Below are 24,187 nucleotides of genomic sequence, written 5' to 3'. Positions count from 1 at the left end.
GGTGAACAATCCCATCCTGCTTTGCTGCTATACGTCTCCCAAAGTGGCCAACGAGATCCTCCAGGCTCTCTCGGAGGAGGTGGCCATCTACTCCAATAAGGCATACAGCTACACTAGCTACGGAGAGCTCCTGAGAAACTCTTTTTCTATGAAGAAGATCTCCACTGTGGTCCGCATGAAGCAGGGCCGTGGTTCTAACGCTGCCGAAGTGGAGGCAGAGCTGTCTGAGGTGGACTGTGCCCTGACGCTGAGGAAGATGCTCTGGGGGATGCAGAAGGAATGGGATAAACAGTACAACCGTTGGAGAGCCACCACCTTCGAGCTGCTCAATGTGGACGATCTGCAAAATGATGTCAGCCGCTTTACACAGACCATCTACATGTTAGAGAAAGGTCTCTGAGTGATATTTTAGGATCATTATTGTTGGGATTCACCACCATGTCATGTCAGGTGGTTCTCTGTTATCACAAGTGTTGCTGTGTTAAATGATGGTGTGAATGTAAAGGAATTAATTTATGTGAAACAACTGATAAACGTTGTTTTCTTTGTCATTCAGGTTTACCTGAAAACAACATAGTTCCCATTCTGAAGCAGAAGGTGATGGACTTCAAGCTTTGTCTGCCCATCATCCTGGCTCTCAGGAACCCTTATCTCCGTCAGAGACACTGGGAAGACATCCAGAGCTATATCGGACGATTCTTCACCAAAGAGGATAACTTCACCCTTGGAAACCTATTAGACATAAAGGTAGGGCATCTTTAGATGGTAGCAATGAAATACCCTGCTTTTCTAAGAATTTCTGGAAAAATGTTCAGAAATCACATTCAGGGCCATTTCTAAGTTCTAACATTGCGATCGTGATATGTTTTTTTTTTTTACCTACTTTAGTTGAATTCACTATTTGTAAGTGGCTCTGGATAAGAGCATTTACTAAATTACTATAATCTGAACGTAAAATTTAATTCTAAATTTCCCTCTGTGACATGTATGCAGATTCTTCAGCAAAGTGGTTCGATAGGGGACATCTCCACTACTGCCACCAATGAGGCCACTTTAGAGAGCATCCTGTACAAAATGATTGACCTGTGGAGGAACACAGACTTCCGTCTGATCACCCACCAGTCTGACACATCCACGGTGAAAATCATCGCCTCGGCAGACGACGTCATGGCACAGCTGGAAGAGAGTCAGACCACTATCATGAGCATCAAGTCATCCCGCTACGCTGAGCCTATCAAGGTCAGGTGTCATTTAAAACTGACCGGAGAGACGTCATAATTCGTTAAAAATAACATGATTTGAATAAATATTGCCCCTTTTCATATCAGAGATTCTAGAAATTCGTCTTTCGCTTCAAACCCCGAGTGGACTCCCGAGTGACGCAGCGGTCTAAGGCACTGCATCTCAGTGCTAGAGGCGTCACTACAGACCTGGTTCAATTCCAGGCTGTATCACAACCGGCTGTGATTGGGAGTCCCATAGGGCGGCGCACAATTGGCCCAGCGTCGTCCGGGTTAGGGCTTGTCCGGGGAGGCCGTCATTGTAAATATGAGTTTGTTCTTAACTGACTTGCCTAGTTAAATAAAGGTTAAATAATGGTTAAATAAGGATTAAATCAAAATATATAAATAAAACCCATTTATGCAGAATTTGAGAAATATAATATTTGTACATAATGGAATCACTCTGTTATTTCAAGAAGAGAAATAAGTTAAGTTCTCTGAATCTTGTAGTTTTGTCAGTTGTTGGGGGACAAGGTGGTATTCGTTAGCCTGGTCCCAGAACTGTATGTTCTGTCTTGCCAACTCCTATGGACATTGTCATGCCACACTGCATAACAATGACCATAGGAGTTGGCAAGACAGAACAAACAGACCTGGGACCAGGCTTAGTATTATTGTGTGTGATGACAATGTGATCTCTCTCTTGTTTAGTATCTGATAGATGAATGGGAGAGGAAGCTGAACCAGTTCTCACATACTCTGGAGGAGTGGGTCATGTGTCAGAAGAGATGGCTCTACCTGGAGCCTATCTTCTCTGCTGGAGGGATTCAGAGGCAAGGCAGCTATTGTAGTTTTACCTCGTGTATGACGCTAATTAACCTGTGTGTGTTGTATTAACGGATGAGGTGTGTGTCATGGCACTTTGGTTTGTATTGTTTATTGTGTTGTCTTGTGTTTCATCTGCTGCTGACAATTCATCTACACTGAACAAAAATATAAACGCAACATGCAACAATTTCAACGATTTTACTGAGTTACAGTTCATATGAAGAAATCAGTGAAATATTAATTAATTAATTAATTAGGCCCTAATCTATGGATTTCACATGACTGGGCAAGGGCGCAGCCATGGTTGGGCCTGGGAGGGCATAGGCCCATCCACTGGCCCAGCCAATCAGATTTTTTCCCCACAAAAGGGTTTTATTATAGCCAGAAATACTCCTCAGTTTCATCAGCTGTCCTGGTGGTTGGCCTCAGGCGATACTACAGGTGTAGGTCCTGGTTTGGCGTGATACACGTGGTCTGTGGTTGTGAAGCCGGTTGGACGTACTGCCAAATTCTCTAAAACGATGTTGGAGGCGGCTTATGGTAGAGAAATTAACATTAATTTCTCTTGCAACAGCTCTGGTGGACATTCCTGCAGTCAGCATGCCAATTGCACACCCTCTCAGAATTTGAGACATATGTGGCACTGTGTTGTGTGACAAAACTGCACATCTTACTGGCCTTGTATTGTCCCCAGCACAAGGGGCACCTGTGTAATGATCATGCTGTTTAATCAGCTTGTTGTTATGCCACATCTGTCAGGTAGATGGATTATCTTGGCAAAGGAGAAATGCTCAATAACAGAAATGTAAACACATTTCTGCACAAAATTTGAGATCAATAATTTTTTTGTGCGTATGGAACATTTCACGGATCATTTATTTCAGCTCATGAAACATGGGACCAACACTTTACATGTTGCGTTTATATGTTTGCTCAGTATATTTTAATTATTACATAGGCTTCTGGTTGATGATTTTGGAAATTGCTATTTTTACAGCACTTTAAAGACATACCTTGCACATTTAGTCATATCATCTGATATAATATGGGTTAGATATCTACCTGGAGTAGGTTTAAGTTCCAATGGAGACGTTTTTATCTCAATATCTAATCATTTCTGGGTAACAATCAAACCTTACTGTGATTATTTTCAAATAAAATGGTCAAAAATAAACAAAAATAGCTTCTTGGCAAAGGGCAATTTCTGTGAGTGGTCTGAGTGGGGAGGGGAAAACTGGAACTCTTTCTTATTGGTCTATTAACTCATTTACTGCATGGTGATGTCAACAGGCAGGCAAAACTCCAACCCACCAAAACAGGCTGACATTTCAGTCGGTCTTATCAAACAGCTTTTACAGGGCATTATCATCATTTCACAGTATTATTCCAACTTCATAGTGTGGAAATAGTGTATATATACAACATGGGAAAAAAATCACGTTTTTGACTGTATTTGGCCTTTAAGAAGACTCACAGTACCAAAGAAATGATTGAATGTAATCCAAAATATGTACTTTTCTGACTTGAAATGAATGAACCTCATCCTATTAGACAGCTCCCAGCGGAGGCCAAGGTGTTCCTGCAGGTGGATCAATCATGGAAGGAGATCATGAGGAGGACAGATGACAGGCCTAATGCCCTGAGAGCAGCTACCGCCCCTGGGGTCCTGGAGATGCTGCAGGCTGGCAATGTCCACCTGGAAAAAATACAGAAGTGTCTGCAGGTACTGGAGAGAGTTAGGGTGCCTGGGTGTCAGAATGTTTCTGCTATCTTGTCAACTCCTTGTCATTCATTGTCATCTCAAACATGGCAATTCCATAATGAGTAGAAACAAACTGGAGCCCAGGCTAGCATATCACAATATACAGCAGACTGGAACCCAGGCTAGCATACCACATGATACAGCAGACTGGAACCCAGGCTAGCATATCACAATAAACAGCAGACTGGAACCCAGGCTAGCATACCACATGATACAGCAGACTGGAACCCAGGCTAGCATACCACATGATACTGTAGACTGGCACCCAGGCTAGCATACCACATGATACTGTAGACTGGAACCCAGGCTAGCATACCACATGATACAGCAGACTGGAACCCAGGCTAGCATACCACATGATACAGCAGACTGGAACCCAGGCTAGCATACCACATGATACTGTAGACTGGCACCCAGGCTAGCATACCACATGATACAGCAGACTGGAACCCAGGCTAGCATACCACATGATACAGCAGACTGGAACCCAGGCTAGCATACCACATGATACTGTAGACTGGCACCCAGGCTAGCATACCACATGATACAGCAGACTGGAACCCAGGCTAGCATACCACATGATACTGTAGACTGGCACCCAGGCTAGCATACCACATGATACAGCAGACTGGAACCCAGGCTAGCATACCACATGATACTGTAGACTGGCACCCAGGCTAGCATACCACATGATACAGCAGACTGGAACCCAGGCTAGCATACCACACGATACAGCAGACTCTCAAAAGGACAATGCACTTAATTTCCTGTCTTTAGGGTCAGCTGGGCTGTAAAACCTTTGACATTTTCATTTGCAACTCTCACACAACATTTATGTTATCCTAGTTACTTTCAGAGTTGCTGTTTATTTCAATACTTGACTGTTTGTTTCGTTTTCTGCAGGATTATTTTGAATCCAAAAGAACAGTTTTCGCAAGATTCTACTTCCTCAGCAATGAGGAACTGCTGGATGTTCTGTCACAGAGCAAAAATCCCAACGCCATTCAGGTTCCCATCTCATAGTATAGACTAACCATCCAAGAAGAAATTACTCTCTTTTGAAAAAAAATAACATAAGCAGCAGCTGGAAGTTAATATTTCACTTTTATACAGCAGACTCTCAAAAGCACAATGCACTTAATTTCCTGTCTGTAGGGTCTAGCTGATCTGTAACCTCGTCTCCAGGCTCAATTACTACCGCATATAGACTGGTAACACTGCTTCAAAGTGGGACTTGAATGGGGTGTGTTTAAAATCGAGGCGGGAGATGGAGCGAGCCTGCTACAAATGTAGGATCTTAATTTGAGCCAGTTTGCTACAACAGGAAAATAATGAATTATTATGTGGATTGTAATTATTGGACATTTTTTATAGGGGTGATACATTTTTTGTTATGGCAAATGAAGTCTGACATATTTAAGTGGAAATTAAAAACTTTAAAAGCCTGTTTAAACCTCAAATACACTACAAGTTTGCATTTCCTGCTGTGGAAAATTCTCAGCAACTAAAGAGTAATCAAATTGAGATCCTACGTCTGTACAGTTCTATTAGCTGGGACTTTGAAAAATGGTGAAGATCGTTCTATCACATTGACCATCTTATTTTTGGGAAGCCCAATTGATTCTGAGTTCGGACATATAAACTTACAGTACCAGTCAAAAGTTTGGACACACCTACTCATTCAAGGGTTTTTATTTATTTTTACTATTTTCTACATTGTAGAATAATAATGAAGACATCAAAACTATGAAATAACACATATGGAATCATGTAGTAACCCAAAAAGTGTTAAACAAATCAAAATATATTTTATATTTGAGATTCTTCACAGTAGCCACCCTTTGCCTTGATGACAGCTTTGCACACTCTTGGCATTATCTCAACCAGCTTCATGAAGTAATCACCTGGAATGCATTTCAATTAACAGGTGTGCCTTGTTGAAAGTTCATTTGTGGAATTTCTTTCCTTCTTAATGCGTTTGAGCCAATCAGTTAAGTTGTGACAAGGTAGGGGTGGTATACAGAAGATAGCCCTATTTGGTAGAAGACCAAGTCCATATTATGGCAAGAACAGCTCAAATAAGCAAAGAGAAATGACAGTCCATCATTACTTTAAGACATGAATGTCAGAAAATCCGGAAATATTCAAGAAATTTGAAAGTTGCTTCAAGTGCAGTTGTAAAAACCATCAAGCGCTATGATGAAACTGGCTCTCATGAGGACCGCCACAGAAAAGGAAGACCCAGAGTTACCTCTGCTGCAGTGGATATGTTCATTAGAGTTAACTGCACCTCAGATTGTAGTCCAAATAAAAGCTTCACGGAGTTCAAGTAGCAGACACATCTCAACATCAACTGTTCAGAGGAGACTGTGTGAATCAGGCCTTCATGGTCAAATTGCTGCAAAGAAACCACTACTAAAGTACACCAATAAAAAGAAGAGACTTGCTTGGGCCAAGAAACACGAACAATGGACATTAGACTGGTGTAAATCGGTCCTTTGATCTGATGAGTCCAAATTTGCGATTTTTGGTTACAACCGCTGTGTCTTTGTGAGACGCAGAATAGGTGAACGGATGATCTCCGCATGTGTGGTTCCCACCGTGAAGCATAGAGGAGGAGGTGTGATGGTGTGGGGGTGCTTTGCTGGTGACGCTGTCAGTGATTTATTTAGAATTCAAAGCACACTTAACTAGCATGGCTACCACAGCATTCTGCAGCAATACTCCATCCCATCTGGTTTGTGCTTAGTGGGACTATCATTTGTTTTTCAACAGCTGGTTGAGAGAATGCCAAGAGTGTGCAAAGCTGTCATCAAAGCAAAGGGTGGCTACTTTGAAGAATCTAAAATCTAAAATATACTTTGATTTGTTTAACACTTTTTTGATTACTACATGATTCCATATGTGTTATTTCATAGTTTTGATGTCTTCACTATTATTCTACAATGTAGAAAATAGTAAAGAAAATAAAGAAAACCCTTGAATGAATAGGTGTGTCCAAACTTTTGACTGGTACTGTATACATGAAAATTATGTTTAACAGGTTTTTGGGAACTCACTTCCTTGTTTAAATCTTTGAGCTGCTTGTGCAATGAAGTCCACAATGTATGGGGAGGTTAATCTAAGGGTTATGCTAGATGGTGATGAATTGAGAGATCAGCCAATTAAACCCAGTGGTTGTTTCGTCCTGCCATAGGCTTTCATTCAAGTTCCATTCTGAGGCGCTGTGAAACCAGACGGTTAGACAGAGAGCGAGCCGGGTGATGGACGGATTAGCTGGGCTGTAAAAGCTTGTGCAAAATGTTCAGACATTTTCATTCACAACTTTCAAACAATATTTATGTTCATTCAATCAATTTAATTCAATCCATTCTCTACAACACTTTTAAGCCTCATCTTGTAAAATGCTTCAGCAACATCCGTCACCTGGACATCCAGGAACATGCTAGGATTTACCATGTGGTGGCAAGCATACGTTCAGCCGAGGGTGAAACTGTGACCATGCCAAAGTAAATAGTCGAATCATGATAATAAACCAAATGGAAACATTTTAATTCATGTTTTTTTTTCTGTTACCTAGAATCCCAGAACAATTCTTTCTTCTCTTTTGATTCTTTAGAAATGTTCAAATACGTGGGCCAGTGGAGCAATGGATGGGAAATGTGGAAACAGCGATGTACAACACAGTGAAAAGGTACAGTAACCATTTTGCATGCAGCTTTTTCTTTCCTGTTCAAAAGGTGTTGATACAGTATATCCAAGGGAACTTTTAGCCTGATACAATAATCATGTTTCAAATCATTTCAGGCGCTTGAAGTTAGGAGTGTCAGAATGGAATCCTCAGAACTTTAAGAAATGGGTCCTCTCTCATCCCGGACAGGTCGTTCTCACCGTGGTAAGTTACCATTGCAATGTATAGATTTAACAGGAATATGACGAGACTTATTACTATCCACCTACACAATTGGGGAAACCCCACCATGTGTTAAACAGTGTAGCGCCTTCCTCCAGTTCCTGTTCACTAGGCTGATGAATGTAGTGACTGTTAACCTGTCAAAATTACATCAACAGCCAAGGAAAACTTAAGACCAAAGTAAATGTGAGACCGTCTGACTTTTCACACCGTCTTCTTACATTGTGTCCAACATGTGTTCTAAACACATGCCTGGTCCCAGATCTGCTGTCTCCTTCTATAGCCTGGTCCCAGTTCTGATGACTCCTTCTATAGCCTGGTCCCAGATCTGTTGTCTCCTTCTTTAGCCTGGTCCCAGTTCTGTTGTCTCCTTCTATAGCCTGGTCCCAGATCTGTTGTCTCCTTCTATAGCCTGGTCCCAGGTCTGTTTGTGCTCTTATCAACTCCGTTAAGGTCATTGACATTTCCATAAGGAGTTGGTAAGAGAGCAGAAACAGGCTAGTACCCAGGCTACCAAAACCCCTCCTTAACCCTCTGTCCCCTAGACCCAGATCATGTTCACTAAGGACTGCCAGGAAAGCTTCAGCAGTGAGAGGCAGCTGGAGAGCATGGTGGTGGTGAAGCAGCAGGTGATCCACAATGTGGAGGAGCTGGCTGACCTTGTGTCCGAGCCCCTGCCCTGTCACCAGCAGGCCACCCTAGAGGCCCTGCTCACAATCCTGGTTCACTGTAGAGACATACTCAGCCATCTCCTCCAGAACCGCATCACCAGTGTCGACGACTTCGAGTGGACAAGGTCACAGCTTTGATCATAGTTGAAATACCTGGCCTTATGTAGATTAGTTCCAGATTTTTTTGTGCTGTCTACGATCAGAATAACTCCTATTTTTAGGTCAAATATATCTAGGATGGCCTCCCGGGTGGCGCAGTGGTCTAGGGCACTGCATCGCAGTGCTAGCTGCGCCACCAGAGTCTCTGGGTTTGCGCCCAGGCTCTGTCGCAGCCGGCCGCGACCGGGAGGTCCGTGGGGCGACGCACAATTGGGCTAGCGTCGTCCGGGTTAGGGAGGGTTTGGCCGGTAGGGATATCCTTGTCTCATCGCGCTCCAGCGACTCCTGTGGCGGGCCGGGCGCAGTGCGCGCTAACCAAGGGGGCCAGGTACACGGTGTTTCCTCCGACACATTGGTGCGGCTGGCTTCCGGGTTGGAGGCACGCTGTGTTAAGAAGCAGTGCGGCTTGGTTGGGTTGTGCTTCGGAGGACGCGTGGCTTTCGACCTTCGTCTCTCCCGAGCCCGTACGGGAGTTGTAGCGATGAGACAAGATAGTAATTACTAGCGATTGGATACCACGAAAATTGGGGAGAAAAGGGGATAAAATAATAAAATAAAAATAAAAAATATATATATATATATCTAGGATATATCATATATATATATGATTTATATATATATATATATATATAAATATATCAGGCTAGGACTTCTGAGCATGTTTTGTCAAATTTTCTGAATTTGAGATGATTGTTGATCATTTGGGTAACCTTCAGAGCTGCACAAGACTTACCTACATGAACAACTTAATTTTGGCTAGTAAGCCAACCAAAACAGATCTCCAGATGCAACATTTGTACTTTTTATATATTTTTTTGTCATTGGTTCTGTTGGTTTCAGGCAGCTTCAATATGTCTGGTATGACAGCACCTCTCTGTGTTACGTGGTCCATGCCCAGGCTTCCTTCATGTATGGCTATGAGTACCTGGGCTGTTCTCCTCGACTGGTCATCACGCCGCTCACTGACCGATGCTGGCTGACCCTCACCGGGGCCTTGAGCCTCCATCTTGGGGGCGCGCCCGCCGGACCCTCTGGAACAGGCAAGACAGAGACGGTCAAGGACCTGGCCAAGGTAAGGACCTGGTCAAGGTAAGGACCTGGCCAAGGTAAGGACCTGTCACTGAAGTTAGGAGAAAAACCTATGAAGTATTTAGTAAGTTAGTCGGTGTGTGGACCTGAAAATGCCAGTAGTAGAAAAAGAGAATGCCCACACTCTTGGGAAACCACTGTCGCTGATATCCTTGTAGCTCTGTATTTAAGCTGATACTGTATTTACAGGAAGTAAAACCATGTTGATGTTGTTTTCCTTTGCAGGCGCTTGGAAAGTTCTGTTTAGTACTGAACTGCTCTGACAGTCTAGACTATAAGGTAGTCATGGACATTTCTATTCTCATTATAACTTTATAGCTATTGTACTTTTGATGCATTGAAATATGTTTGTTCAAGCTCATTGCATCAGTTGTAGAAACTGAAGAAGTGGAGTGGAAGTATGTATACATTTTACTGTATACTGTGAGTTAATTGCAGAAATGTAGAAATCAATACAGTAGTCATGTAATTTATCTCATACAGTTGTCTCTCTCTGTGACATTCCCTTACCAGATGATGGGGAAGCTGTTCTCTGGCATGGTGCAGTCTGGTTCCTGGTGTTGTTTTGATGAGTTTAACCGTATCAACGTAGAGGTGTTGTCAGTCATCGCTGCTCAGCTTCAGTCCATTAAGGCTGCCATGCATAGTCACAGTTTACGGTATGCCTCTGGAACTTACTGTATTCTTTAGACTGATTTGTATTTTTTATGGCTTGAAAGTTTTTCATTTTACATTGGTTTAACTGAACAGGTGAATAGTTTAGGTTAATTAGTCAAATGTATTCGATATTTACTGTTTTTACCAAAGGTTTATGTTCGAGGGAAGAGATATCCGACTGAACGCCTCATGTGGATTCTTCATCACCATGAATCCAGGGTAACGTGATCTGTCATGTTTAGTTTAAGTTCATACCTTTTTAATAACCTTTTATAAGCGTTAATAACCTGTCATCAAGGCAAAGGGTGGCTACTTTGAAGAATCTCAAATATAAAATATATTTTGATTTGTTTAACACTTTTTTGGTTACTACATGATTCCATATGTGTTATTTCATAGTTTTGATGTCTTCACTATTATTCTACAATGTAGAAAATAGTAAAAATAAAGAAAATCCCTGGAATGAGTAGGTGTGTCCAAACTTTTGACTGGTACTGTACATACATACACACACATACATACACATATAAATACATACAGATACACATACATACATACATATCAATACATATACATACATATATATATACATCTTTAAAAATATATATATTTTCTTTATTACCCTCCACCCTACCACCCCTAACCCAATTGGAGCAAACTAGTGAACAACAATGCTTAGGCCTGTATTTCCAGTTCATACATACTATGTACATTTTATGTACACAGTCTATTTTACAATAGTTCTATTTTGTTTGCTTTTACTCCTGTCTTTCCTCTACCCTCAACCATCTATTTCTTATGTCCATCCGGCTTCTATTTGCCATGTCTTTCGAGTTGACCTCTCTCTTTCAGTTGCAAAGGTCGAGTGGATCTCCCTGACAACCTAAAGTCCCTGTTCCGGCCTGTCTCTATGATGGTACCTGACTTTGACCTGATTGCTGAGATCATGTTGTTCTCTGAGGGCTTCAAATCAGCCAAATCACTGTCCAGGAAGATCGTCAACCTCTACCAGCTCGCCAGCAAGCAGCTGTCTCAGCAGGTTGGACTTACATAGACTCTTAGAAAAAAATGTGGTATCTAGAACCTTAAAGGGTTCTTCGGCTGTCCCCATAGGAGAACGCTTTGAATAACTCTTTTTGTTTGCAGGTAGAACCCTTTTGGTTCCATGTAGAACCCTTTCTACAGAGGTTCTACCTGGAACCAAAAAACTTTCTCCTACAGGGACAGTCGAAGAACACTTTTGGAACCATTTTTTCTAAGAGTAACATTACAAACATTTCAGTTAAAACAGTTGAACATTTCAGTTAAAACAGTTGAAACAAACAGTTGAACATTTCAGTTAAATATCAAATACATACTGTAACTGTTCATGTTAATGTTTAGAACTATGTTCATAGCTTTGACATTCTGAAAACTTTTGTTTTGCTTTTTTGTTGATGTCTTAAGTTTGTCTTTGTGTTTTTTTCCCCTTCCTTTCGTGGTTCTACTGTAATCTAGGACCATTATGATTTTGGAATGAGAGCCATAAAGTCAGTGCTAGTTCTCGCTGGTCAGAAGAGAAGATTCGCAGCGCTGTCGTAAGTATTAAAGAAACAAGAATCCTCTGCATTCATGAGACCAAAAGGCATTCCCTTGAATTGGTACAACCAAAAGGCTGTGTCACTGGTCACTACCGTCTTCTCTTTGCTTCTCTCATTCATCTCAACTTGCCAGAGTTGTTGTCGTAAAAACATTGTGAGTAAATACTGTGTGATATTCCAGGTGTGGCCTGACACCAGAGGACGAATGCTGCGTTCTGATCTGTGCTTTACAAAACTCGAACTTACCCAAGCTGGTTCCTGAGGACGTTCCTCTGTTTAAAAGCATCATGGAGGATCTGTTCCCTGGCGTCGTCAATCCCAAATCTATCCATCCTCAACTAGAGGTAATTCCTTGCCACGTGTACTCACACAGTCCGGTGTAGTCGGTGGTTGTTCTGGTAAAGTAAATGGAACTTGGTTAGATCACTTGGCTGCATGTTTTTTTGGTTGTTGTGGTTAAAATGTATGTCATATGCTTGTATCTTCTCTAGATCGCCATAGCTAAGGCTACAGAGATGCTTGGATTTCAACAATGGCCAAATCAAGCAGAGAAGGTTACACAGCTGTATAGCCAGATTTTGGTCAGTATTTGGTTTCTTAAACATCCCGGGTCCATACTTACGAAGCCTTGCTTAAACCTCAGATGGAACAAAAATGCTAGGTGTTAGTTTTTCCCATTGGAAAACATGTCAGAATTAGCTGCCTAGCTACCACGAGTTACTTGTATTTCCGGGAACAAATAACAAATCAACCAATGACTTCCGTTAAGGACTCTCATGAAAAAGTGTTAAATCACGTCCAACTACGTCTACTTCTTTAGTTGGCTGAAGCAGTATTTGTTAATGTAAATAATCACGCGGGTCAGCTGGTGGTGTTAGCATAGTGGCTAAGTGTAAAATGTTTTCCGATGGGAAAAGCTAACACCTAGCATTTTTTGTTCCAGAAGGTCTACACCTGAGGTTTAAGCAAGCGTTGTCCTGTTGTTTTTGTGATTAATTCAATTCACAATATCATTCAACTTCAATGTTGATGTTGCAGGCTCGAGGAGGGGTGATGTTGATTGGTCCTACCGGAGGAGGGAAGACAACAGCGAGACTCATCCTGCAGCATGCTCTACACCTGCTGCCCTCTCTGTCTGAAGTCGACAGGAGGACCAACGTCTTTATGCAGGTACTACACATCTCGTTAGACACTTCAGATCATTTACTGAAAACATCTGTCACTGAATGTTTTTAAGTGTGTTTAAACATGCAGCTAAACTGGTGCAGATTTGATTCCTTTCAGATATGGAAGTGTTAGATAGTATGTTTGTGTGTGTTGTTTATTAAAGCTGCAATCTGTCACTTTTTCTGTGGCGACGTGACCAAATTCATATAGAAATGTGAGTTATAGATCTGTCATTCTCATTGAAAGCAAGCCAAAGAAGCCGGTAGATCTGTTCTATTTGCTCTATTTCTATGCTTCCCGTTCTTAAGTTTTGTTTTTGCGTCTTTAACTTTCGGTTTTGTACACCAGCTTTGAACATAAGAAAATACAATACAATGATTATCTATTGTTTGTTTTGTCACATAAACTGAAATTAGCCAAACTATTAGATTTTTAGCAACCAGAAAATGGCGTTATGATTTCTGCATACAGCACCTTTAAAATACGTTATGCCTTTATTGAATAGCCTGGTCCCAAATATGTTTGTGCTGTCTTGCCAACTCCTGTAATGAATTGCTGTGCTTGTTTCATTCTTTCTCTTAACTTCCATTGGGTAGTTGGCACCGAGTTCAGAGGTCCACGTGGAAAGCTTCACCATCAACCCCAAGTGTGTGAGCTTTGGAGAGTTGTACGGCCAGGTAGACCCCAACACTCTGGAGTGGTCAGACGGCCTGTTCGCTTCTGCAGTCAGAACCTACGCTAAAGAACTCTTCGAACAAGACAACAAGACTTCCAAAGACAGCGAGAGCAGGAACACCTCCTCTTCAGTCAGTGCTTATTGCATTTACATTTGAGTAGTTTAGCAGATGCTCTTATCCAGACTAAACTACATTTCAGTCATGCATTCAACTGAAGTAGGTAAAACAACGATCACGATCCTTGCAAGTAAAATCTTTCTCAAAATAGCCGCCATCTATAAAATCATTGCTAGGAAGAGTTAAGCACCATTTTTTTTTTATTGCTATTCATTGTTTATGATCATTCATTCCAAGGATACTGTCATTTACGCTGGTAACATTGGCCACACATGGGCTCTGTCTCCCTTTCAGGATGTTTTGAGTGACTCCACTACACCCTTACCTCCCAGCAGTTATCAAAGTATGTCTTAATGAACTCTGCTTGTGGTTATCTCACAGTATAGTATCACACAACATTTGAGAATGTTATCATTCAGAAATATATATATTTAAATGGGTCTCTTTCTTATTTCTTAGATAACTTCATGGTTGACAACTGGCGTTGGATCATAATGGATGGCCCAGTGGATATCCTGTGGGTCGAGAACCTGAACACTGTGTTGGACGACAACAAGACGCTGTGCCTGGTGAACGGAGAGAGGATCAGCCTGCCAGATGGCATTAGGTTCCTGTTTGAAGTGGATACTCTCAGCCAGGCCACCCCCGCTACCATCAGCCGCTGTGCCATGGTTTACATGGTACTGTGTCAAGATGCATTATGTTCAACCAGACCTATTCTTCAGAACGGTTCCCTGGACTCAGATTAGTTCTCGTCCTGGAGAATCTCCATTGCAAGTGTCCTCCGGTCCAAGATTAGGCCTAATCTGGGTCCGGGAAACTGGACCCCAATCTGTTATAGGTTTTCATCTAATGTATTAAACTACAGTAGTTTGTTATGCAAAGTTAGAATATTTGGGTTATATCTTTTTTTAAATCGCCACTCCAGGATCCAGTTGACCTGGGCTGGAAGCCGTACGTGAGGCGCTGGCTGTCCCAGCTGCCCAGACAGCTGAGCAGAGAGGGAAGGAACCACATCCAGCAGCTCTTTGACAACAGCATCACCCAGGGGCTGAACTTTGTCAAGAAGCACCAGAAGCTGCTCAACTTCCAGATCCCGGAGATGTCCACAGTCATGACCGTCTGCAGCATCCTGGGGGCTCTCATTAACTTCATGCAGGGGAATGGTGGCCTGGGTAGGACAATCTTCTGTAAAGCTAAGCATCATCTGTATTTATTTTTCTACTTCTACTACTTGTCTTTCTGTCCGTGTGTGTAACGGCTTTCTTCCTGGGATGAAGGAGAGGACCAAAATGCAGCGCAGTTAGTGTTCAACATGTTTAATTAAACAATAAACAATGAACATTAACAAATAACAAAATAACAAACGTGAAAGCCGAGACAGTCCTATCTGGTGCAGAACACAAACACAGAGACAGGAAACAACCACCCACAATCCCCAACACAAAACAAGCCACCTTTATATGATTCTCAATCAGGGACAACGATTGACAGCTGTCTCTGATTGAGAACCATATTAGGCTGAACACAGAAACAGACGAACTAGACACACAACATAGAATTCCCACCCAGCTCACGTCCTGACCAACACTAAACAAGCAAAACACATAAGAACTCTGGTCAGGACGTTACAGTGTGGATGTTGTATTGTTTCCTATGTGGACTTTAAATAAGTTTGGTCCAAGTTTGATCAAATTTTCATTCTGTGGTGTCACAGGACTAAATCTTGAGACATTGTCAGAGGAAGACATTGGGAAGACATCTGCAGACAATGAGTCCACAGGAAAAGGGTATGTGTAAATTAAATCTATTGCTGTTTGTAGTTACTATATTATCTTGGTTCAGCTTTAGTAAAGTTACTGTATATTTCCAATCTGTCACAGGGAGGATAACAAATGGTTTCTACAGAAAAACCCAGAAAAACTCACGATTCTTCTTGGGAAGCTGTTTGTCTTTTCATACGCCTGGGCAGTGGGAGGAGTCCTGAACCATGTAGATGACTATGATGATTCCCCATCTGCTACTAAAGACAAAAGCTGTCACCTCGTCAATGTTGCACACGCATTCAAAAACCTGATCCACAAGTTGTTTGAAGGCGCACCTTGCGGTATGTGAATAGAATAATTAATCATGTCCAGGGACTGCAGAGGAAAATGTGCTATCTAGATAAATCTGGTGCAATGACATGTTGTACATGGTCTCTGACAAATGAACAAATAAATAATGCTCTAGTGTCCGTTATATTTTCTATTTTGTAGAACGTATCCCTCTTCATCAAACTTTATTTTGTCTCTGAATATTTCAGGTGTGTCTTTCCCGGCGGGGAATCGTATGATCTTCAACTACTTTGTGGATCTACAGACAGGTGCCTTCGTTCCCTGGGATGAGTTGGTTCCTAGCACCGAGAGTCTAATACGCAAAGGTCTGCTCACACCTTTACCCTCTCTGGTGTGCAGCAAGCATCCATACATGCACTTTTCAATTGTACCATTCAAGAGTGCTAAGATGAGTTTCAAGTTTATTTTCCTTATGTAATTTCACTGGAAATCATACTCACCAGAGCTCTCACATTAAAACAACAGCATTAAAAACAGCAGTATTAAAACATACAGCATTAAAGGTTAGGGACTCACATTATACGTCCATTTCCTCAGGACTGAACACATCCTCAGGTTCTGAATCATTGCAGTTGGGAGGAGTCCTGGGAGAGTCTAACACAACAGATACCACCAGCTTTCTGAGATCAGGCCCCATCTGCAGCAATGATACTGTCCGCTACTCCTTTCTAATGAGCCTGCTGCTGCTCAACAAACAACCAGTACTTCTCACAGGTGATTCAGTCGAGATTTCACTCTGTATTATATAAGACTATAGGATCATTCTTTCCCCCAATTACATGCCTGTTGCTTACTATTCATGTTCTTGACAGAAAAATATGGTTGTCTTTAACCAACTATTTTATCATTAAAGAGATTTAAGAGGTCTCATAATGAGGTTTGAATTGACTGTTAGGGGATTCTGGAGGTAATGAAGTTTTTTTGACTATTAAGGGATTCTGGAGTTAATGAGGTTTGTATTGACTGTTAGGGGATTCTGGAGTTAATGAGGTTTGTTTTGACAATTAGGGGATTCTGGAGTTAATGAGGTTTGTTTTGACTATTAGGGGATTCTTAAGTTAATGAGGTTTGTTTTGACAATTAGGGGATTCTGGAGTTAATGAGGTTTGTTTTGACAATTAGGGGATTCTGGAGTTAATGAGGTTTGTTTTGACAATTAGGGGATTCTGGAGTTAATGAGGTTTGTTTTGACTATTAGGGGATTCTTAAGTTAATGAGGTTTGTTTTGACAATTAGGGGATTCTGGAGTTGGAAAAACCATTCTCATCCAAAGCATTCTAAAGAAACTACAGAAAGACGGAGGAGAAATGGTGAATCAAGGGACTATACTGGGACAAGTCTTTCTACACAACCAAGCCAAGACAGCCAGGTAAATCTAAAGTAAAACACAATTCTCTTTTGTTGATCTTGTATAAAGTACATTATGTTGAGAAAGACAGTGAGCTTCAGTATTATTGTGTAAGAAAGGCCCAGAGAGGCTGAGAGACTGATACGAACGAGCAACCTAATGTACTGTATCTTTTCTCCAGCCTGTTGGAGGATGTTAACCTGCTGACAGCTGTGTTTGGGGGAGATGCAGATAAGTCTACAGGTGGTGATTCATTAAGTACGGTGTAGTCAGGACTATCTAGTAGTCGTCAGTAGTAGTGAGCTTAACTAGTGAGTAAAGTTAGTAGTCTGACTAAAAGCCACATCTTCTCCTATTACCCTTCTCCTGAGAAAATGCTTTATTCTTTAATATGAACAATTTATTGTTGCCATAATAATTAAAACCACAAATATTGACAGCCAATTTCTGAGAAATGTGTATTTTCAACCAAAAAGTTGGTCTTTTCCAGGTGGCTTGTTGCGCAGCATGCCGTTTGGAGTGTTACGCAGGATGCCTAGTCCCAGCCATACCTCAGAATCCTCAGGAATCCTGACCTGTACCCTCCAGTGCACTGCTCGTACAACCACTGCCTACATACAGGCACACATGTTACAAAACCTCGTCAAGAAAGGCAAAAATAACCTTGGTGCACCCAAAAATAAGTCGGTGAGTAAAATGTCATTACATAAACATGTCTGATAATAAACATTTTAAGTTTTGGATGCTCAAAGTACTCTAATGGATTCAAAATACATTAAAGATGGATGCATAATCAGCTTTGATGTTCTATGTTTCTCTCCTCAGGTCTTGGTGTTTGTAGATGATTTGAACATGCCAACACTTGATAGTTATGGCGCCCAGCCTTCCATGGAGTTGATTCGCCAGTTCATCGAGCTCCAGGGAGTATTCGATGCCAAGACTCTCACCTGGAAGGTACAGTACAATAACCATAGTGTTATTAGAGTTCGTGTCTACCATTTCCCTGTGATGCGTGATGCAAATCATAGCTATGTAAAACATAACCCGTTGGTTTTCCTGGGAGGCTTATTTTCTTCCTTGTTTGACATCAGATGTGATGAATAGGGCTAGTCTCTATACAGAACCGTGTTCTTGTGCTTTCTATTATTTGTATGCCAGTATGTTAGCTCCAGGTCTCTATTTGCCTCTTTTATTTTATTTTTTATTTTATTTTGTAATTTGACCCCCTTTTTCCCCCAATTTTGTGATACCCAATTGCGATCCAATCATGTCTCATCGCTGCAGCTCCACAACGGGCTCGGGAGAGGCGAAGGTCGAGTCATGCGTCCTCCGAAACAAGACCCGCCAAGCCGCGCTGCTTCTTAACACCTACTCGCTTAACCTGGAAGCCAGCCACACAAATGTATTGGAGGAAACACTGACGACTGAAGTCAACTGATGACTGAAGTCAGCCTGCAGGCACCCGGCCCGCCACAAGGAGTCGCTAGAGTGCGATGAGCCGAGAAAAGCCCCCTGGCCAAACCCTCCACTAACCCGGATGACGCTGGGCCAATTGTGCACCGCGCTATGGGACTCCCGGTCACGGCCGGCTGGGATCAAACCCCAGGCTGTAGTGAAGCCTCAACACTGCGATGCAGTGCCTTAGACCGCTGCGCCACTCGAAAGCCACTCTCTTAATGGCCACTCTTTTAATAATGAATATATATTGTAACAATGTTTAAATATCTGTTTCTACAGGGCATCCAGGATGTGACTCTGTGTGCAGCCTGTGCCCCTCCGGGTGGGGGCCGTCAGAACCTCAGCCCCCGTCTGCTAAGACACTTCTCTGTCCTGCTGCTGCCACACCCCTCTAGCAACACCATGCAACACATCTTCCAGGTCATTGCCCCTCAGTCTTTAGTGGATTAACTGCAGTACATCCTATACTAAGCCTACTGTATGTGTAAGTGGCAGCTGTGTCGCTATGTAATATCAAATTAGGGGAAGTACCTGAAATGCTTTCTGTTTGGTATATCAACCAGGTCCAACTCGGGAAGTTCTTTGGTATCAGAGATTTCTCCAAGGAGGTGCGTAAATGCAGAGAGACCTTGGTGTCTGCCTCCATCACTGTCTACAATGAGATGTGTCAACGTATGATGCCCACTCCAGCCAAATACCACTACACATTTAACCTCCGAGACCTGTCCAAGGTAAGACACACACATTCTCATTGGTTTCTCTTCTTCCACTGTCTTTTACTATTGTGTGTGTTTAAGATCGTCTACAATACAGTCAGACTGCACAGAATCACTGATCTACAAGTCACCTTGCACTGCACCTAACTACTCATTATATGATCAACATGAGTGATTCTGCACCTCGCCTTACTCAAACTGATCCCCTTAAACACTGTGATTAGCTTAGGTATGGAGAGAGGCGCTTGACTATTGATATGCATTGGTATTCTCTCTATAGATGGTCCAAGGCCTGATGCAGACCAGCGACTCTCAGCTGAACTCATTGGTATTCTCTCTATAGATGGTCCAAGGCCTGATGCAGACCAGTGACTCTCAGCTGAACTCATTGGTATTCTCTCTATAGATGGTCCAAGGCCTGATGCAGACCAGTGACTCTCAAACTCATTGGTATTCTCTCTATAGATGGTCCAAGGCCTGATGCAGACCAGTGACTCTCAGCTGAACTCATTGGTATTCTCTCTATAGATGGTCCAAGGCCTGATGCAGACCAGTGACTCTCAGCTGAACTCATTGGTATTCTCTCTATAGATGGTCCAAGGCCTGATGCAGACCAGTGACTCTCAGCTGAACTCATTGGTATTCTCTCTATAGATGGTCCAAGGCCTGATGCAGACCAGTGACTCTCAAACTCATTGGTATTCTCTCTATAGATGGTCCAAGGCCTGATGCAGACCAGCGACTCTCAGCTGAACTCATTGGTAATCTCTCTATAGGTGGTCCAGGGCCTGATGCAGGCCAGCGACTCTGAGCTAAACTCAGAGGAGGCTGCAGCCTACCTGTTTTCCCACGAGACCTCCAGGGTGTTCCACGACCGCCTGGTCAACGAGCAGGACAGAGAACTGTTCTTTCAGATACTGTCCAACGAGCTGCACAGTTACTTCAAGGTACTGGTAGCCAACGTGTCAAGAGAGGTCTCACGTGTACACAGTAACTCAACTGCTGAAATGTGTACTGTAGACGCACTTCAGGCCATTCAGAATGAGTTCTCTTTTCTTCTACTGTAATCCATTTATGCCAAGCTTATGCACATTTTGATTCTGTGTTGCATTTATAAAAGGATTTATTTGGGGACATTTTGCCGACGCTCTTTACCAGAGCGACTTACAGTTAGGGCATTCATCTTCAGATAGCTAGGTGAGACAACCAAATTCCTATGTGTTGAAAGTAGTTAAAAGTGCCTCCCGAATGGCGCAGCAGTCTTAAGGCACTGCATCGCAGTGCTTGAGGCGTCACTATAGACCCGGGTTCGATCCCAGGCTGTGTCGCAGCCGGCCGCGACCTGGAGACCCATGATGCGGCGCACAATTGGCCCAGCATTGTCCGGGTTAGGGGAGGGTTTGGCCGGCCGGGAGGTTCTTGTCCCATCGCGCTCTAGCGACTCCTTGCCCAGGATGCCGGCCGTTTCTGAGATACTGGAACTGGCGCGTCTGGCACCGACGATCATACCACGCAAATTTAGCCCATTCTAACGTTCAATGGAATGGTAACTGAATGCCTCAATGCCTGTCTGCCTGCTTTATATAGCAAGCCACAGTCACGTGACTCACTGTCTGTAGGAGCGAACCATGAACGGGGTAGTGTACCTAATAAACTGGCCTGAGAGTAAAATGACTGAGCGTAAAATGAGCGTAAACTGAGCGTAAAATTACTTTCCAGCTACTTTTTCTTGTAACTTGTTTGTGCATGACTGTTAAGGTGTCCTGGCCACCAGAGGAGCTGATGAGAGAACCCATAACATTCGGAGACTTCCTGGATATGAGCATCCCAACTGCTTCTAGGATCTATAAGCACCTGCCAGAGTTGAAGAAGATCCAGGCTGTACTGGAGGAGTGTCACGCTAGTCATGGAAGGAAAGCCTCTCAGGTACAGTTCACTTTAGCCACACTGACTCACCCGCAGTAGCATCTGCTAAACACATACATGTTACCAATACAATTTGATGTGTGTGTGTGTGTGTGTGTGTGTGTGTGTGTGTGTGTGTGTGTGTGTGTGTGTGTGTGTGTGTGTGTGTGTGTGTGTGTGTGTAGTTCCCCATGGTGTTTTTCAGGGAGGCAGTGGAACACATCACTAGAGCCGCCCGGGTTTTCAGATTGAAGGGAGCACACATGATGCTGGTACCTGTCCTTGACACACCTTTTAGACCTCTGATGTCACTGAGACACTTTCCCTGTATGCTCTCTTTTAGAGTGTGGACGGTAACTGTAACGATAAATTAGAAATAACTGTAAACGGACCGTTTATCATTCTGCAGTACACCTGTCAGTCAACTGATCAAGACATCCCGTGGCAGCTGTAGGCCTAGTAATAACGTGCATTCGTTGTCATAGTGACAACACAGACGATTCGGTGATTCAGGGTGTGTTCATTGTCATAGTAACAACACAGACCATTCACCGCTTCAGGTGTGTTCGTGTGTTCGTTCGTCAGGGTGTGTTCGCAAATAACACTTCAATGTACATGTAATTAATGTGGCCACCAATATGCTCACACATGCCCAGTTATTCAGGCAAGCTTACCTTTCCCTCTGCTGTCTCTTCTCTCCGAGCAGCCTAGCGCACCTACAAACAATAACGATTTAATATAACCTGTTTTTGATTGGTCGTCATCGGAGGGAAAGGGGAAAAAAACTCTCTCGTTATCGTTCTCCACTCTTTGTGTACTTATCGTGTACTCCTGTTCACTTGAATTAGAACTGTTTTAATTTAACAATACTATACTAACTGAAGGATAAACCATATAGCTCAATAATATGTTGTTCAGGTTCCCAATGGCTATTGCATCACTATTACACATTCATGGCTCCTTCCTGCTATTTGATTCATTGATTCATTGATTGATCAATTGATTGATTACTGATAATGACTGACCACTTTATTTCCTCTGTGTAGATTGGACTGGATGGCACAGGGAAGGAGGAGTGTGTGACTCTGGCCTGTCATGTGTCTGGAAGCCATCTCTACAGGCTGTCTGTCTGCCGGAACTGCAGCTACTCAGACTTCAGAGATGACCTGAAGAGGGTGTTCAGACAGGCCGGGATCCACCGTAAAAACACTGTGCTGCTCATCACTGACTCAGACATTGTCAAGGTCAGTTTAAAGTGTGAAAGACAGTAGAAAGATTAGCTAGCCTGGTCCATATCTGTTACGTACTGTCGTTAGCTAGCCTGGTTCAGATGTGCTACTGTTAGCTAGCCTGGTTCAGATGTTACGTACTATCGTTAGCTAGCCTGGTTCAGATGTTACGTACTATCATTAGCTAGCCTGGTTCAGATGTTACGTACTATCGTTAGCTAGCCTGGTTCAGATGTTACGTACTATCATTAGCTAGCCTGGTTCAGATGTTACGTACTATCGTTAGCTAGCCTGGTTCAGATGTTAAGTACTATCATTAGCTAGCCTGGTTCAGATGTTACGTACTATCGTTAGCTAGCCTGGTTCAGATGTTACGTACTATCATTAGCTAGCCTGGTTCAGATGTTACGTACTATCGTTAGCTAGCCTGGTTCAGATGTTATGTACTATCATTAGCTAGCCTGGTTCAGATGTTACGTACTATCATTAGCTAGCCTGGTTCAGATGTGCTACTGTTATCTAGCCTGGTTCAGATGTTACGTACTATCGTTAGCTAGCCTGGTTCAGATGTTATGTACTATCATTAGCTAGCCTGGTTCAGATGTTACGTACTATCGTTAGCTAGCCTGGTTCAGATGTTACGTACTATCATTAGCTAGCCTGGTTCAGATGTTACGTACTATCGTTAGCTAGCCTGGTTCAGATGTTACGTACTATCATTAGCTAGCCTGGTTCAGATGTTACGTACTATCGTTAGCTAGCCTGGTTCAGATGTTACGTACTATCATTAGCTAGCCTGGTTCAGATGTTACGTACTATCGTTAGCTAGCCTGGTTCAGATGTTATGTACTATCATTAGCTAGCCTGGTTCAGATGTTACGTACTATCATTAGCTAGCCTGGTTCAGATGTGCTACTGTTATCTAGCCTGGTTCAGATGTTACGTACTATCGTTAGCTAGCCTGGTTCAGATGTTACGTACTATCGTTAGCTAGCCTGGTTCAGATGTTACGTACTATCGTTAGCTAGCCTGGTTCAGATGTTACGTACTATCGTTAGCTAGCCTGGTTCAGATGTTACGTACTATCGTTAGCTAGCCTGGTTCAGATGTTATGTACTATCGTTAGCTAGCCTGGTTCAGATGTTACGTACTATCGTTAGCTAGCCTGGTTCAGATGTTACGTACTATCGTTAGCTAGCCTGGTTCAGATGTGCTACTGTTAGCTAGCCTGGTTTAGATGTTACGTACTATCATTAGCTAGCCTGGTTCAGATGTTACGTACTATCGTTAGCTAGCCTGGTTCAGATGTTACGTACTATCGTTAGCTAGCCTGGTTCAGATGTTACGTACTATCATTAGCTAGCCTGGTTCAGATGTTACGTACTATCGTTAGCTAGCCTGGTTCAGATGTTACGTACTATCATTAGCTAGGCTGGTTCAGATGTTACGTACTATCGTTAGCTAGCCTGGTTCAGATGTTATGTACTATCATTAGCTAGCCTGGTTCAGATGTTACGTACTATCGTTAGCTAGCCTGGTTCAGATGTTATGTACTATCATTAGCTAGCCTG

At 42.7% G+C, this 24,187-nt stretch overlaps 1 protein-coding gene across 1 annotated transcript in view; it reads left to right on the top strand.

The window, feature by feature from the left end:
• LOC120023010 (dynein heavy chain 6, axonemal-like) overlaps positions 1-24,187 on the top strand; it is a 58,566-nt gene that overhangs the window by 14,433 nt on the left and 19,946 nt on the right. The window contains exons 7-43 of the mRNA XM_038966961.1: positions 2-392; positions 557-747; positions 994-1,239; positions 1,935-2,056; positions 3,603-3,774; positions 4,717-4,821; positions 7,204-7,322; positions 7,433-7,507; positions 7,621-7,708; positions 8,272-8,522; positions 9,397-9,628; positions 9,871-9,924; positions 10,159-10,304; positions 10,453-10,521; positions 11,155-11,341; positions 11,800-11,879; positions 12,064-12,226; positions 12,374-12,463; positions 12,921-13,052; positions 13,646-13,855; positions 14,138-14,186; positions 14,303-14,523; positions 14,772-15,018; positions 15,561-15,633; positions 15,727-15,950; positions 16,149-16,291; positions 16,533-16,674; positions 17,197-17,329; positions 17,490-17,551; positions 17,799-17,995; positions 18,134-18,262; positions 19,046-19,186; positions 19,330-19,497; positions 20,259-20,429; positions 21,241-21,408; positions 21,573-21,659; positions 22,434-22,631. Coding sequence (XP_038822889.1) covers positions 2-392; positions 557-747; positions 994-1,239; positions 1,935-2,056; positions 3,603-3,774; positions 4,717-4,821; positions 7,204-7,322; positions 7,433-7,507; positions 7,621-7,708; positions 8,272-8,522; positions 9,397-9,628; positions 9,871-9,924; positions 10,159-10,304; positions 10,453-10,521; positions 11,155-11,341; positions 11,800-11,879; positions 12,064-12,226; positions 12,374-12,463; positions 12,921-13,052; positions 13,646-13,855; positions 14,138-14,186; positions 14,303-14,523; positions 14,772-15,018; positions 15,561-15,633; positions 15,727-15,950; positions 16,149-16,291; positions 16,533-16,674; positions 17,197-17,329; positions 17,490-17,551; positions 17,799-17,995; positions 18,134-18,262; positions 19,046-19,186; positions 19,330-19,497; positions 20,259-20,429; positions 21,241-21,408; positions 21,573-21,659; positions 22,434-22,631 — 5,676 coding nt within the window. The remainder of the gene's footprint in view (position 1; positions 393-556; positions 748-993; positions 1,240-1,934; positions 2,057-3,602; positions 3,775-4,716; positions 4,822-7,203; positions 7,323-7,432; positions 7,508-7,620; positions 7,709-8,271; positions 8,523-9,396; positions 9,629-9,870; positions 9,925-10,158; positions 10,305-10,452; positions 10,522-11,154; positions 11,342-11,799; positions 11,880-12,063; positions 12,227-12,373; positions 12,464-12,920; positions 13,053-13,645; positions 13,856-14,137; positions 14,187-14,302; positions 14,524-14,771; positions 15,019-15,560; positions 15,634-15,726; positions 15,951-16,148; positions 16,292-16,532; positions 16,675-17,196; positions 17,330-17,489; positions 17,552-17,798; positions 17,996-18,133; positions 18,263-19,045; positions 19,187-19,329; positions 19,498-20,258; positions 20,430-21,240; positions 21,409-21,572; positions 21,660-22,433; positions 22,632-24,187) is intronic.

The sequence above is a fragment of the Salvelinus namaycush genome, chromosome 28, assembly GCF_016432855.1.
Source record: "Salvelinus namaycush isolate Seneca chromosome 28, SaNama_1.0, whole genome shotgun sequence".
NCBI classification, from domain to species: Eukaryota; Metazoa; Chordata; class Actinopteri; order Salmoniformes; family Salmonidae; genus Salvelinus; species Salvelinus namaycush.
The sequence above is the reverse complement of the archived record's forward strand: the minus strand, read 5'-3'. Positions and strand labels throughout refer to the sequence as shown.